This window comes from Gavia stellata, chromosome 16 (assembly GCF_030936135.1).
Source record: "Gavia stellata isolate bGavSte3 chromosome 16, bGavSte3.hap2, whole genome shotgun sequence".
NCBI classification, from domain to species: Eukaryota; Metazoa; Chordata; class Aves; order Gaviiformes; family Gaviidae; genus Gavia; species Gavia stellata.
Genome location: NC_082609.1, coordinates 19340452 through 19355414, shown reverse-complemented (window position 1 = coordinate 19355414; position 14963 = coordinate 19340452). Strand labels below are relative to the sequence as shown.

At 44.8% G+C, this 14963-nt stretch overlaps 1 protein-coding gene across 3 annotated transcripts in view; it reads left to right on the top strand.

Annotated features, from left to right (window-relative positions):
- The window catches only part of FBXW11 (F-box and WD repeat domain containing 11), a 77464-nt gene extending 66224 nt beyond the window's left edge, over positions 1-11240 (top strand). For all 3 annotated transcript variants that reach the window (XM_059825136.1, XM_059825137.1, XM_059825135.1), the window contains exons 8-13: positions 101-350; positions 1520-1638; positions 2255-2365; positions 3401-3479; positions 5030-5218; positions 8753-11240. In XM_059825136.1, coding sequence (XP_059681119.1) covers positions 101-350; positions 1520-1638; positions 2255-2365; positions 3401-3479; positions 5030-5191 — 721 coding nt within the window. In that variant the 3' untranslated portion in view covers positions 5192-5218; positions 8753-11240. The remainder of the gene's footprint in view (positions 1-100; positions 351-1519; positions 1639-2254; positions 2366-3400; positions 3480-5029; positions 5219-8752) is intronic.
- Positions 11241-14963: the final 3723 nt, after the last annotated feature.

The following is a 14963-nucleotide window of genomic DNA, read 5'->3' as shown; positions in this document are numbered from 1 at the left end:
AGCTCTCCATTAGAGGCAGTAGCAGACGTGCGCATATTTACAGTGTGTACCGTGCCTAGCCATCATCCTTCGTTTGGAATAAATTTCTTTTCTTTTGCAGAGTTTGGGATGTAAATACAGGTGAAGTTCTGAACACGTTGATTCATCACAACGAGGCAGTGCTTCATCTGAGGTTCAGTAACGGCTTAATGGTGACATGCTCGAAGGACAGATCAATTGCTGTTTGGGATATGGCATCACCTACTGACATCACCCTGCGCCGTGTCCTAGTTGGCCATCGTGCTGCCGTTAACGTGGTAGACTTCGATGACAAGTATATTGTGTCAGCGTCAGGTGACAGGACCATTAAAGTAAGTTGGCGGAGCGCTGATCTAGGTGTGCATGCCTACCGAGACAGAAAAGCTGCTGAGGGCGTTACTGAACTCTGAATAGCCAAGGTGTTCATAAGCAGTTCTGTGCCTTTTTCTTTACCGCTCGGTGAGCTGCTTCCTCTTGCTAACTGTTAATGTCTTTATGCGCATAACTAGACTCGTAACATTTTTGTGGCTTCTGTCGTACAATTGCAAAAAAGTAAAGCCCGTTAGCCGTTTGAGCTCAAGTCTTGAGATTGGTTTGTTTGTTAAATGTGGCACATCTTGTGCCTTTTTCCAAGCGGTATTTTTTATTTCAATTGGCAGTCCTGTTCCAGATGTGAAATTTATCAGCAGTTGCCTTTCCTTGCCACGCCTTCCCAGCAGCTCAACCAGACTTTGCCATGTTTGAAGAATTAAGAGGCCGTATTTGAAGACTATTACATACCAGAAGATTTGAGTTACCCAGAGTGTATTAATATAACAAAGGCGTTTCCACCCTTCCCTCTCTAGAACCAGAGCTACCTTAGACTGTGCCAAAAAGCTCTTGGCAGTTTAATGTCCAAATATCTGCCAGAGATCCTGCTGCACTCTGTGTTGGAAAATGAGCCACTGGATACTCTATGTTACAACTTCAATTACAGTTCATTAAAAATGGGCAAAGTTGATTGAATCATTTAATGTTAGGAAAGAAGCAGCCACCAAACTTTTACAAGCCACGGTTTTGGCCTTCTCTTACTAGTAGACTGCTAGCAATTTCTTTGGTAAAAAAAAAAAAAAGTGGGGGTTTTGCGTATGTGATAACTTCCACTTTTAAAAATTATTACTAACTTACCAAGATTCAAGTGTAGTCAAGTTTGGGGCAGTCTCTACCACCTGAAAATATTTTATAAACAGCCCCCCCAACTTTTCTCATTGTCTCGATGTGCAACAGCAGCGCCTGTGCTCGTGGCTCTTGTCACTGCTAGGTCCCCATGGCACCAGTCTTCCATTACTGCCGGGTACCCACTCTTCGCCCATAAAAATACTATCCGAGTTTTCAGTCCACGGTCCAGCTGAAGGCCAGCCTCAGACCTCTTCTGTTTATGAATTCGCGATGGCTTCTATTGAAATTCAAAAACCTTGCTTGGGCGTAATTCTCAGAGGAGCGTTTATCCCATGTTTCACAGGTCTGGAGTACAAGTACGTGCGAGTTTGTTCGTACTCTAAATGGGCACAAGCGTGGAATTGCATGCCTCCAGTACAGGGATCGACTAGTTGTCAGTGGATCTTCAGACAATACCATTAGGTGGGTGCCCACGAGCTGCTGTCGGTATGTAACAATGGGACTGACTTTTGATGCTGTCCTGCGCTGCTGAACGTGCAAAACATCTTTGGTATGTCTTGCTATTGGAGCAGATGATGCGTGACTGAAACTTAATTCAGTGTGAGAGTAGACATAGCCCATCCCTGTGAAAAAGTGGGACACTGAGGTTTGTGTCAAAGGCAAAAAAACCTTCTTATCTCTTTCTATAGTTTGTTACCTTGTCTTCTGCTTGGAGACATGAGGAAGATGTTGGTCGCTGGTTTTCTTAATTACTTTCTTAACCTCTAATCACTGGTTTATGCAGAGTAGAAAAAAGTATATTAAAGTTTCCCAAGATAATTTAAGAAGTATCCAACCTTTACTTGTATGTAATTTTGAATGACTAGATTAATTTTGACATACTGCAGCTGCAACACAAACTTATCTCTGAATTGCATGCCAGGACCATCTCGTGGTTCTACCAGCTGCCTTTTTAAGCAAATTATGTGATGTTTCCCACAGAAAACCATTCAGTAGCATGCTTAAATCACTGCACGTGAGGCTAAGGGACAGTGCTGAACCTGTAGTACTCAAAGGCTTTCTCCTCCGTTCTCTTAAGGCTATGGGACATTGAATGCGGTGCCTGTTTAAGAGTATTAGAAGGCCACGAAGAATTGGTTCGATGCATCAGGTTCGACAATAAGAGGATTGTTAGTGGAGCCTATGATGGGTATGTTTTTGAAAGCAATTTAATAAAAATGTTGCTTTGCCTAGCAAAGCATCTTCTGAAAGCCATTGAGTCTTTGCTCCCTTGTGTAAGGGTTCTCTTCCCATTTGACTAATGGATCGATATTTAACTGAGTGGCTTCTGCTTGAGCATTTCAAGGCAGCAGGTTGCAGTTGTAAGTAGCCAAGAAACTGCTTTTTTGGTGCTCTTTAGCACGCTCCTGAATTGTGTTATCACTCAAGTTTGACTTCCCGTAGAAAGTAAGCTTTTGTTTGGCTGAAGTGACAGCCACTCTTAAGTGCATTCCTTTGTTTCTTCCCTCAGGAATTGTTCCTTGCCACGTCCTGTGTGCTTAGAGTAGTTTAGGCTTCCTATTTTTATAAGACAGCAGCATGGAAAATGTTTATTGCGAGCGTAAATATATCTTGTGGGGCTCTCGGAACCTTCGGTGACCGTCTGTGGTAGGCTGACGGCAGGAGCCCCGCTGTTAGCACTTCTGACTTGCTCAGTATTTTCAGCGTGTAGTGGATTCAGGACAGTTTACGTCCACACCCAAATTCTCCATTTCTTTCTCTGCCTGATTTATACTTGAAGTGAACAGCAGAGTTACTGAAAACAATTCTTGAACTGTGGTTGTCTCTAGCCTTTTATTTGGGTTTTGTGTCTCACTGGGCTTGGCAGTCCCAGCTTAATTCGTATCGGAACTTTACATCTTGTCAGTAGTGCTGTGAGCTTTTGAGATCTTCTGCAGTTCCAAAATGGCTTGTGCATACATAGTTAATTTGTCTTTCATATAACCAACCCACTTGGTCCATCGCAAAGACATCACTGTATTTGCTGCTAAAAAGAAATACAAAACTCTGTGTTTTACGAGATTTAGCGTTAGTATTTTAGTGAAGATAGATTCTAACATTTTGCGTGATCCCAATAAACTGGCCGTAGGGAAAATCGGGCATACTTTCCGTTGCTTTAGATGTTTCTTCTATGCTTCTACTTCAAACAATGCTTTCATAATGACCTTCTTATTTTACTTTATAGCAAGATTAAAGTTTGGGACTTGCAAGCTGCTCTTGACCCTCGTGCCCCAGCAAGTACATTATGCTTGCGTACGTTAGTGGTATGTAAAATTAATTCATTTGGGGTTATCTGAAATCTTTGATTTGTAAGTGAGAGGCATTTTATTACATTATAGTGGGATAGGTGAAAAACTCAGCATGTTTTATAAAGCCTAGGCTGCTGCTTAGTCTAAGAATAAAGAAAAATTTATGTATTGTTATATCCTGAATGATTTGGATCTGAGCTTAAAAAAAAGATCAAGTTTTTCTAGTTTGAGATTCTCAGATACTCTTAAAAAAAATACCACCATGACACCGTATCAAATAATTCTAGTTATTGGTGTGTTTTTCCCTAATATCATTGTAGTGCTGGCTTTAATTTTCCTCTTATTAAAAAGGGGGGGAGGAATCTTGTGAGCCTTGCCCAAGCCTTCCTCCTAAACCTTCAGTTTGGAAAGAAGAGATGTGACGAGGGGAGGGAGGTTGGGCTGAAAAGATTACCACAGGAACTCGAATCACGTCAGGGGACTATCAGATTTAAGGCTGTTGCTTAAATGATATTTTAGTTTGTAATGAGGCTTTTGGGTTATGACAGTAAACTTAATTAAAAATAAGTTGGGGAAATGAGTTCATTGTTCTTTTCACAGAAATGTGCATAAAATTCTACTTCAGGAGTCAGTTTGATGAGCTAGTAGCAACCCCAAGTTGTTGTCTGTATGTGATGGTACCTGGCTTATTCAGCATGTGCTTGGCCTTTCCAACACCTAAAGGAGTGCTTACGTGGCCAGAAATGCTTCTGATTTTTCTTTCTATTCAGTAGTCTTTGCATAGAGATGAGATTTAACTATTCTTTTATTCCGTATGAATGCGGTGTATTTAGTTTTACTGAAAAAGTAGATTCTTTCCCTTCTCTGGGTACACCATAGCTCAGGTTGTAGTTTGGAGATCAGTCTGACACCTTCGGTTAGTTCTCTACTAAAGGGAGTGTACTCCTTTTAAATTGATTAAAAATGGATAAGCAGGACAAAGAGGAGAACCTTTTCTGGGCCTCTTAGTGCCATTTTGAGATTTCTTGAAAGAGCTGACGGAGCGTGTGCTCCTCCATCTCCCTTTCTTACGGCAGCGTTTGAACGCAGTCGTCTTGACTACTAAGCGAGCCGTAACGATCCTTTCGGCAGCGTCTCCTAGATGAAGCCGTGATGTGGTGTATTAGGGCTATGCAAAAATGGAGTTAGCAGCAGCGTTGAATGCAAATCTTGGGTAAGAGAAGGAGCCCCGGCAGGTTGTCAGTGCCAGCCAATCTTCTAAATTGCTGCTGCTTGACTGATAATCTGCTTTTGTCTTTAATAATCTCAGTCTCTACAGCTGGCCCCTCCGGGGGAGGCTCGGGGTTTACAAGCACTGGATTTGGAAGCTACATGTTGGTGAAAAAACCTTACATACGAAATCAGCTTTTCTTAAACTCGGGTGTAATTATAACTAAGGGTTTCTTAACCAGCACACCAGAGTTTGAATACACCGTTCCGTGTCCAGATACACGTGCCGAGTACAAATGTAGTCAAATGTTATCATCCTCCTCTTGCCTTATTAACCGATTTCGTATTGCTCGCAGGAACATTCAGGACGTGTCTTTAGACTCCAGTTTGATGAATTTCAGATCATTAGTAGTTCCCATGACGATACAATTCTGATTTGGGATTTCTTAAATGTGCCACCCAGTGCCCAGAATGAGACCCGCTCTCCATCTAGAACATACACTTACATCTCCAGATAACAGTCTGCACTTTACTACCCTCAGAAGGTAAGTGTCCCTCTTTTTATTGGGTGGATTATAAATATCTGAAACTATCACTCTGCCTGCAGGTTGGTTTAGTCAAAACAACGAGCTGATGTTTTCCTTAAGAAAATAAAACCTATTTATACCACTTCTTTCCCTATTTAGTGTTTGTATGGTCATGCTTCAGCTTATAAAACTGGTCATGTTATTCTACCCCCTTCTATAATCCCTCCTGTTTATAATCGGGCACTTCAAGTATTTTGTGGAAAGTTATTACATATTCACAGCATTCTTGGAAATGGAGGAGACTTGGTGTATTGCAGAGGTATTCCAGATACCCTGTGAAATCAGAGTCTGTTAGAGTTCTTGATGCGTCTGCTCACGACATGAATCTTTATGACGAGCGTTGTAACGCATCTCTAGTAAACTGGACCTACATATGATCTTTGGACAAATCCTCATCAGAAATGAACAGTTATGTGATAACCCCAAATAGTAGGGAAAGCTTTCAGAACTAAAAATTACATCGTGTTAGGCAGCATGACAACTCGGAGCTGCCAGAAACGGTGCGCGTGAACTTTGCCTATTTTCTTTCCATTTTTCTGCTAGTCAGCTTCATTTAGTTCTCAAAGCACGGTGGGTAAAAGCTCCGCTGTAGATCTGTTTGTTAAAGCAGTGGATTCTTTTCCTTATGTCATCTATGTTGTTGCCAACAATTGCACTTCAAGCTCTAAATAGCTGTGAGTGCTGGGATTTGGAAACCCAGAAATTGCCGTACCGAAGCAGAGCAGTCGCCCCCTTCTCCAGTGCCCCGACTCTGCCAGTGCCGAGATGGGATGCTTCCAAGGAAGTGGAGTCACCGCTGCAAGAAGAGTTAGGAGTAACTTTGCCCCAGCAGGAAAGATTTATTTTATTGGAAGTAGATAATTAGTAGTTTGCTTAAATGTTGTGGGAGAAGCTTTCCCTGTCTTCGTGTAAGCATGGATTTTCATTATCTATCTGTATATGTTTATCCCTGCAGTGGCAATGAGTTCCTCAGGTTTTTCCACTCCTCCTGTAGGATCTCTGCTTCTGGCTAGGAAGTACCTTCCCTTGTGAAAACACACTTTGTTTCTTTGAGATGCTGGCTCTTAAAAATCGGTTTTCTCTCACCTGTAAGCATTCCTCAGGGAAGTGTTGGCTGCCTTTCCTACTAACTGAACTCCTACTCATTTTAAAAAAAAAGCCAAGATAACGTCCTCTCTGGATGTGACGCTCAGATCTGGTGGCTCGTTACATTTCACAGAGGGTCAAAGCAAAAAGTTGGCCATTGCTAGACTGAGTTGCCTGTCTTTCTGAACCTGTAATTACTTAATAGCATTAGGCCCGTGATTAAGGAAGAAGTCTTCCGCTATGATGACGATCTAGCGTGCAGGATCAGCAGTTAATGGAACGTTCCCTTAAAACCCCATTTTGAGAGCACTGCTGCAAGGGTAGTTTAGTAAAACTCCTGGATTTCCTTATCCTGCCTGCAGCAGGACACCAGAAATCGGAAAAGACCGAACCGCTAAACTTAATGTTTGTTACGGGGTGGGGAAGTGGCTAAAGACACAGCTTTAGCTGTGAAACTACCCAAAGAGCCAGGTCCTCCAGCACTGCTTACCTCTCACTTCCACTTCAAAATGATTTTGTTTGATCCAGGATGGCACACTTGGATCCTGGTTGTGGAAAGCTTGGTGCTGTCACTGATGGTAATGTCCCTCGGGACTTTGTCCTGCTCCTTTTAAGACAGAGATGCTGTCATTGGCTTCGGTGCCACCCGGGTCCGTACTTAGGTGAACTTCTGCTGTGGAAACGCCAAGGCTTGTTGAAGTTGAATGGTTTTCCCTGTCTGTGGAAAACTTTTTTTCTCTTTTCTGAAGAATTCTTTTTTTTTTTCCCCTTACCTTTTCAGGCAGATAGAATAGGCTGCATGAGAAGACGACAATAGTTTTAGGAATAATCTCCATCTATCTTCCAGTTCATACACCAGTGCTTTCTTCTGTTAACTTGTAAGATAATTTGAGATTGACAGATTTTTTTTTGTGGGTTTTTTTTAATTACAGGAGTATATTTGGCCTGCTTCTTTTATTAGTTTTGATTCATGGCATAGTGTGTCTTAAGCACAAAAGAAATGAGGAGTTGAATAAAACTTATATCAATTTGCTTGACCAGGAATATGCTGGTGGTGTACTTGCCTCTCTTGCCACACGTGGCCCACGACACCCACTGTCACTGAGATTTGTCAGTGAAACGTGAAATGCCTTTGGCAGCGTGTTCTTCCCTTCAAATTCTGCCCGCTTGACAGTTTTGCACAGCTTATGTCTGACTTGTCCCATGACGCACAACTGCAACCACGCAGACCTCCATATCCTGGGAGCTGCTGGTGTTGGTAATGACAATCCCGTAGTAATTATTTCCGATCTAGGAGAGATGCCGTGATGTCACTTTTTGACAGGTTTGTCTGACATCAGAATCCAAACCCCATAAATCTACATAAAATTATGGTCAAACAGCTAATATTTCATTGTGACATTTAATGAAACAGTTTTATATGCTTTCAAACCTTATAGTTTTCTGAATTTTGAAGCAGCCCTGTACACTTTTTTACGAGGCTCGCAATGTTATGTCTCTTCAAAGCGGATCATTTTTGACAGTCCTGGCAGTTGGCTGTGAGAGTTTTATTGCTTTCTGTTGAATTCCTGTTGTTTATTGTAACGTGATAAAAATTGGTACCATATGATAGTCTAATATTCTTATATTAAGCACTAGGACTTGGGCTGGGAGAAGAGAAGTCAAGGGGAAGTGCCTAAAGATGTTTTAACCTTTCATGCGGGTTTCATATCAGAAGAGGGTGGTTCTCCGTAGTCCATAAAAATGATTTTGGGAAGTAGCAGGTAAAATCAAAGTTCAGATTTAATTACGCTAAGAACTTGCGCTGGCTCCAAGCTAAGAATGGAGTCATGTGGCTGGAAAAGGTAACCGAAATATAAGACTACTTGAGTTTTTTGGCTGTTTTCTTCAAATCTCCCGTAGTAAAGCAACTGAACTCGCATCCCGTGCAAAGCTTGCTCCTCTGCAGTGTGGACAAGAGAGGAAAATTTTCTCACAGTTGTATGTAGGTCACGGTTTCAGTTAATAGCGTTTAGCGGGACTAGTTGGTGGTTCGCCCCTTAGTCCCCAAGAGGGTTTTTGGTTCTTACTACGTGTCAGAAAACTGCCAAGCTATAGGCGACCCCCCCAAGGACTAGTGCCATCGAGTATCTTGCTCTTCAGCTGAATTCAGAGCGTGTTCTACAGTGAAGGCAATGTCCTGTGGAGGTGCGTCTCTCCTCGAAGGGAGGATTTCTAGCACACAGGGAAGTATTTAACGGCGAGCACCCCCTTAATGTGTCGCATAAGTGTTGCGCTCCTCGCGGGTGTTTTGCCCTTTTAGTTTCAGCCTGGAGCGCAAAAGGTGGTGTGGGCCCGACCTCCTCCGGACGTTGCTTTTATGATTTGTGTCTTCCGTCAGTTCAGCTTGTCTTTTGTCTTTTTCAGGGTTTCACAGTCTTGAACTACTGGATTTTTGGCTACTACATGCCTGAAGATGGTGATTGACAGCTGAAGTCAGAATTGGTTCTAGATGCTGTGTAGATGCAAAGCAGCACAATTCTATATCTAAATTTCTTAATCTTTCCTGCTCTCAGTGGTCGTCTTTGAATTTACTACAAATTCACTGACTTTGAGTAGATGAATTTCAGAAGCCTATCCTTCCCTGCAACAAGAAATCCAAAGCTTCACGTGTAAATTGTCCGTAGAAACTGAACTCTGATGGCTTGTTTTTCAGAAATAAATCAGAAGTCAAGAAAGGACTTGGCCTAATTTATATTGCTTTGCACTTTTGTCTGACTTTAAAGAAGAAACATTCTCCAATGAAATTTGGGTGCCAAACACATACCCAGAATGTACAGAGCTTTGCTTTCAAAGTCACCGTTGTCCTTTAGACTTTCCTCTCATGACAGATTCAGAGCCCGTTTTGTTTGATAGGAGTGTACGTTGGACTCTTAGAAATATTTCTGAATTGCTCAGTAATATTTTTTTTGGATTACAGTTTACTTGTTTCTGCACCAATAATTTCTTTTAAATTAAAGATTACCTGTAATTCAGGCTAGGTTATCTAAACTAGTTGTATAGCGCTGTCTTTTCCTTTTAACTGTGCTCTGTACTACAGCCGTCCTACGCTTCCTAATGTTTGGTATAGTAAAACCTTTCCATGTGTGCTTGCCTCATTTCCAATACTGTATAAGCATGTAGATATAATGTACATAACAGCGTAACCTCCGGGTGCTAGGAGTCAGGATTTCCTGACACTACACACTAACACAAACCGTGGTAGCACTTGGCAGCAGGATGTTCTAACTACTGGCACTGTAGGGGTTAATATGAGTTACCTAGACATTTTCTCTGCAAAAGGAGGTTTTCAGTATTCATTAGGATTTTTTTAATGGGAACTACATATTTTAAAATGTAATTTCTAAACTTTTTAAAAATTAAAAAAATGTTTAATTTATGTTCTGTATCTTATATTTTTGTGCCGCAGTATTTACAGGTGTCTTTCTTTTAACACCAGTAGGTCCTCACAAACGCCTGCTGATGTCCTTCTTTAGCATTAGTTTGGCTGCGCAACGGAGAAGCTGCCATGGGCCAAAGTGAAATTTATTTATGTTTGATTCGTGACACTTCTTGACGGTGGAGCGGAGGTCCCTTCAAGTCAATGCTCTGGTTACCGCGCTCGTTTTCTTTGCCGTAGCTATCAGCTCTGACCCTACTGCGATGTCCTGGTCATGGTTCCTCTTCGTTAGCGTGCTTTTATTAGGAAGTCTCAGTCATTTCTTCTTACGTTGTCGTAGTCTCCCCTCTAATTTATGTGGTCATATAAACGCTACCGCATTTTTTTCTTACGTCAGAATAAGACATGGATAAATGCAGATGTGAATATTTTATCTGCATTAGCCGCGTGTGACTACGCCTGCCGGTGGCTTTTCTTTCACACTTCAGTGGAGCTCAGCGTGAAATCCGCCTGTTTTCCTGGGGAAGATGCGTGCTGGCACAGAAATGTATTGTCATTCCTTTGATCGTTTGTACGTCCTGTGTTTTTGTCCTCTGGCAGCGCTTTCTTGGGTTTGCATTTTTCCCTTTTACAATCAGAAAGGTTAGGGGATGGCCGAGGGATCGCTCCCGCCTTACCGGCGGGACGGCCGTGGTTAGACGCATCGTGTCTGTGTCAAGTGAATTCGGAGAAAGCGTACGTCAAGGCATTACCGAACCGTTACAGAAGCGCGACTTAAAGGTTTTCTCCTCTTCACCCTTCCCATTGAGAGAGGCGTTGGGATCAGTGTTTAAGTTAAACTCCCATTTACGTGTTACTACATTAATATTTATTTCATCGAGATGACCGAATGTGATGAAATGCAGAAGATTAAAACACGCTCCTAAGCGTCCCTAAGATCACTTTTTGGTAAGCTTGACGGTAGTTCGTGAAAGCGTCTTACTTTACCCTTCTCATCTAATAGCTTTAATATTAAACTGTTGAAAAAGAAAAATCTGTCGCAGCCCTAAAGAAAAAGGTATTTGTTTCCGGAGAACGGAGTCCTTTTTTTAAATGCATGTGTAAGATTTAAATTCATGTTTTTCCTTGGGAGATAATGGTATTTGAACATGCAGTCTAAACTTCTTTGTGCTTTGTGTAACATAGCAGTGGACTTTTGTGATTGGCACCCGAGGAACTTGACTCCTGGGATTAATGGTAGTGATCCTGGCTGCACTCTGGACTTTTGTTTTGCTAACCATAATTGAGCGACTGTACATTACTGCTATATTAATGTTTCAAAGCACTGGGATAGTCTAATTCTAACTTGTAATTATGTTTGCCAATTATCTGTTTGGAAAGTTGGTGTATGAACAGCTTCTTGAAACTGTTAAATTGTACAGATATCGTTCATGATCTAAAGCTTTGTACTGTGGAATGTGCTTAATAAAAAAAAAAAGTTTGAACTTAATTTGTCAAATAAATGGATAAGTAACGTCATCTAACCCAACGTCGGTATTATGCGTTAGTTAATGCCAGCTCAGCGTGCGGCTACGGAGCTCGAGTTGGTAAGCGTTCTCCTTCGGGCTGTGTTGGGTGCTGGTGCCGGCGGTGCTAACCCAGCGGGTGCCTTTCCCCCGTCATTCAGCAGCGCCCAGCGTCAGGCACGTGGCTACCGGGCCAAAGCGTTTCGAGTCCAAAAGGCGGCTGCGGTGGCTCGGCTGCGTGCTTTGGCACGGGCACATGCGGTTCTGAGATGGTTTTTTTACCCCTCCGTTCGTTGCAGTGCGTGCTTCGGGAGGACGCGGTGAAAACCGGAGCCGAGCCAGCTCACCCATCTCGGAGGCACTCAGCTCCTCCGCTTTGCTGCAGCTCTTCCGTGTCACATGTCAGCGGAAACATCCCAAGAGGAATTTTTTTCTTACTTTATCAAGAATGCAGACAGAATTTTTAAAATATTACCACTTCCTTGGCTGCTAAAGCAGTCTGTGTTCAAGTCCTGAGCCCTGTGCAGATAAAGGGTCTTCCAGTGCTAGCTCTGTCTTTTTCTTGGGTTTTCTTTAGCTAACGTGCAGTGAGAACAAGTGATTCCAAGTTCTCATCTTTGCCCTTTATCCCCTAGTCTTCTGTCAGTAGTTTTACTTTGCGAGTCAAGTTCGCTTTTAAACAATTTGAGAAGTCACTGCTGCGTGGTTCATGAGTTGCTCCAGGTCATTTCTGAACAATCAGACCAGAAGCGATGGATCGTGCGGATCCTCTGCTGCTGCCCTGTGCCGTTAGCAGAAGGGGACCAGCCGGGATCTCGCCGGCTTGTCAAGGTCCGGGTAAGAGGATGGCGGGGGGTGAAAATGTCTTGTTAAATCATCGTGCTTGAGACAACTTTGTATGCCGTCCGTGGGGCTCATGGCGATCTTCTCTTGGAAGTGTTATTTTTGGTAAGGTGTATGTTGGAAGCACTGACCTGAAAATGTTTTTAAAGGCGCTATAAACTCTGTGCAAAGAATGTGAACAAAGTTCTGGCTAAGTATTGGCACATTCAGTCTTCAAAATTTCTAATGTAGATGAGTTTTTATTCTTCTTGGCCCACTCTGATGCTGGATAATAATTTTCAAAGCGGCTTTGCCGCTGCTTAGACTGTAGCTGTGCTTCAGTGAGAGAAAAGCAAGTAAAATCTCATGTGTTTTCCGCTAGAAGTGCGCTGTAAAAAGCGAAGCCCTGCTGAACTATTTAAAGGGATTGTGAATGTCCTGCTGAATATCGTTATCCAAATAAGCCATAAAAGCTCTGATATATCTGCTAAAGTCTGGAGTATAAACTTTGAGGTCAAACTTTAAAATTCCATCTTACCTGGGTGGCCTTTGGTTTTGGTTGTTTTGTTGGGTTTTTTTTTTTTTTCCCCTTGCAGTTGTAGCCTATTTAACAGTCATCTGTTAATTCCCACCGGAGAACTTCATAGTGAAGTTGTGGAGGCACCTCTCTGCCGCCTGCTCCCACCCATCCTGGTGTGGTTTGGGGCCCCTTTTGACTCTTCCCCTCTCCCCGAAGGTCGGGAGCGATACGCTACCCCGGGCGCGACGTAACCGTGCTGCTGCGGAACGCCCCGAGAAGGAGGGGCGGATCTGGGGACCATCTGGCCCTGGTTAGGGAGAGGCCGGGGAGCGTTCTCAGGTTGCAAGGTACGAGGTAGCCCCGGCCGTTGACCGTAGGGTGGGTTGGGTTGACTGCCCCACGGTACAGCGGCACGTGGGTTCCTGGGGTGTTGGTACCTGATGCTCTCGGGACGGGGGGGACTGGGGGACTCCGGGTGCTGCTGATCGCTTTTGGTAACCAGGTGATGGGAAAGATGCGCTTAGAAATGAGGTGAAGGGGGTGTGAGGGGTCCCCCGGTGCCCTGTGTTGGGGTGCGATGTTTTTATCGGGAGCTACGTCACTGTCCTGATCGTGCTGCGCGTTTAGTTTATCTCCAGGGCAGCAGTGGGTTTGTTCGCTTCGGCAGAGCTGTGGGCATCGTTTGTCAAGAGGATTAGTGGGAACAAGCGCTCAGCAGAGAACTACACATTATTTGTAGGAGATTCTTTTAAAATTCGTATCTGAAGATACGCTGCAGTGGGCTGGGCTGTTCTACTCGAGCTGTGACTCTGGTGAGAAGGTTTGGTGTCGGTGGCTCCCCTGGCTCCGGTTTTCCCACCGGAGTGCGGTTCTCCAGCCTCGTCTGTCCCCCTAAGGAGGCGGCTGCCCCTCTGTCACTGCTCGGATCCATCGCCGGCACACAGGGAAGTCACTCGGGGCTTTTTCTGCCGTGTCAGCACCGCGAGGTAACAGCTTCACGGCTGACCCGCTGCCTGCGGAAGGGCTCCTCTTCCGTCGGGCTCGGCTCAGCCTGGGCTGGCTGTCGAGGTCGGAGCTGATGAGCCTAATTAGGCACAAATGCACGTTAGCCAAATGAATCAATGGGTGCGATTGAAGGAGGCGGTGGGAGGGAGAGCAGGGGGATGGGTGCTCATGGGCTGGGCTGATGTTTAGGGCGAATACTACAAACCATCCGGCCCAGAGCTCTCTCCTCGGCGGTGCAGAGCTGAGCGCTCCCGGGCCCAGTTCTTGCTTGACTTTGCTGAACCCCTCCTCTGCTGCAGCATGTTTTTTCTTCCCAGATGTCTGCTCTTCAGTTACCTCTGCGGCTCACCATTTCCAGAGCTTTTTTTTCCCCTCTTTTCTGAGAATCCCCGGTTCAAGAAGGACAGGGAACTGCCGGAGAGGGCACAGCAAAGGGCTACGAAGATGATTGGGGGCTGGAACATTTTTCTTAGGAGGAAAGGCTGAGGGACTGGGGTCTTCTTAGCCTGGAGAAGAGAAGACTGAGGGGGATCCTATCGATGCTTCCAAATACTGAAGCGGTGGGTGCCAGGAGGATGGGGCCAGTCTTGTTTCAGTGGTGCCCAGTGACAGGACGAGAGGTAACGGGCACAAACTTGGCCATAGGAAGTTCCACCCAAACACGAGGAGGAACGTCTTGACTTTGAGGGTGGCAGAGCACTGGAACAGGCTGCCCAGAGAGGTTGTGGAGTCTCCTTCTCTGGAGATACTCAAAACTCGCCTGGACGCATTCCTGTGCAACCCGCTCTAGGTGACCCTGCTCTGGCGGGGGGGTTGGACGAGGTGATCTCCAGAGGTCCCTTCCAACCCATGTGATTCTGTGAGATGAAGACCCAAGTGGGCACTGAGAGCCGGACGGCCGGGGCCGTGGGAAGGAGGGTGGCGGGGGCCCCAGTGGGAAACCTTGTAAAGACAGGAGAACTGGCAGGGACCAGCGTGTGCAGGGAGCACTTGGATGCGGAGGAACACCTCGCCCTCCTGTCCGGCGATGTTTCTGTGGAGGCTGATTGTGCCGGATCCCCTGCCGTGGGGCAGCCCCTGCCAAGGAGGGCAGCAGTTACAGCGAACGGGGGTTTCGGGGGTTTGCTCTTGCCTGGCTCAGCTGTGGAGGCGGCCCAGCCCCGTCCGGCAGCTCACGCTGGGCAGACACCAGACCTCTTCGCTAGGTTGGAACCGGGAGCTTTTAATCTGGTGTGAACAGGCCTGTTCCGACGCCTTTCAGGTTCCTCATGTAAGCTGGAGGGTGAGTAACACGTGTTTCTGGGATGGATCTTTCTGGCTGCCTACGTATGAACGGCTCCTCAAGCT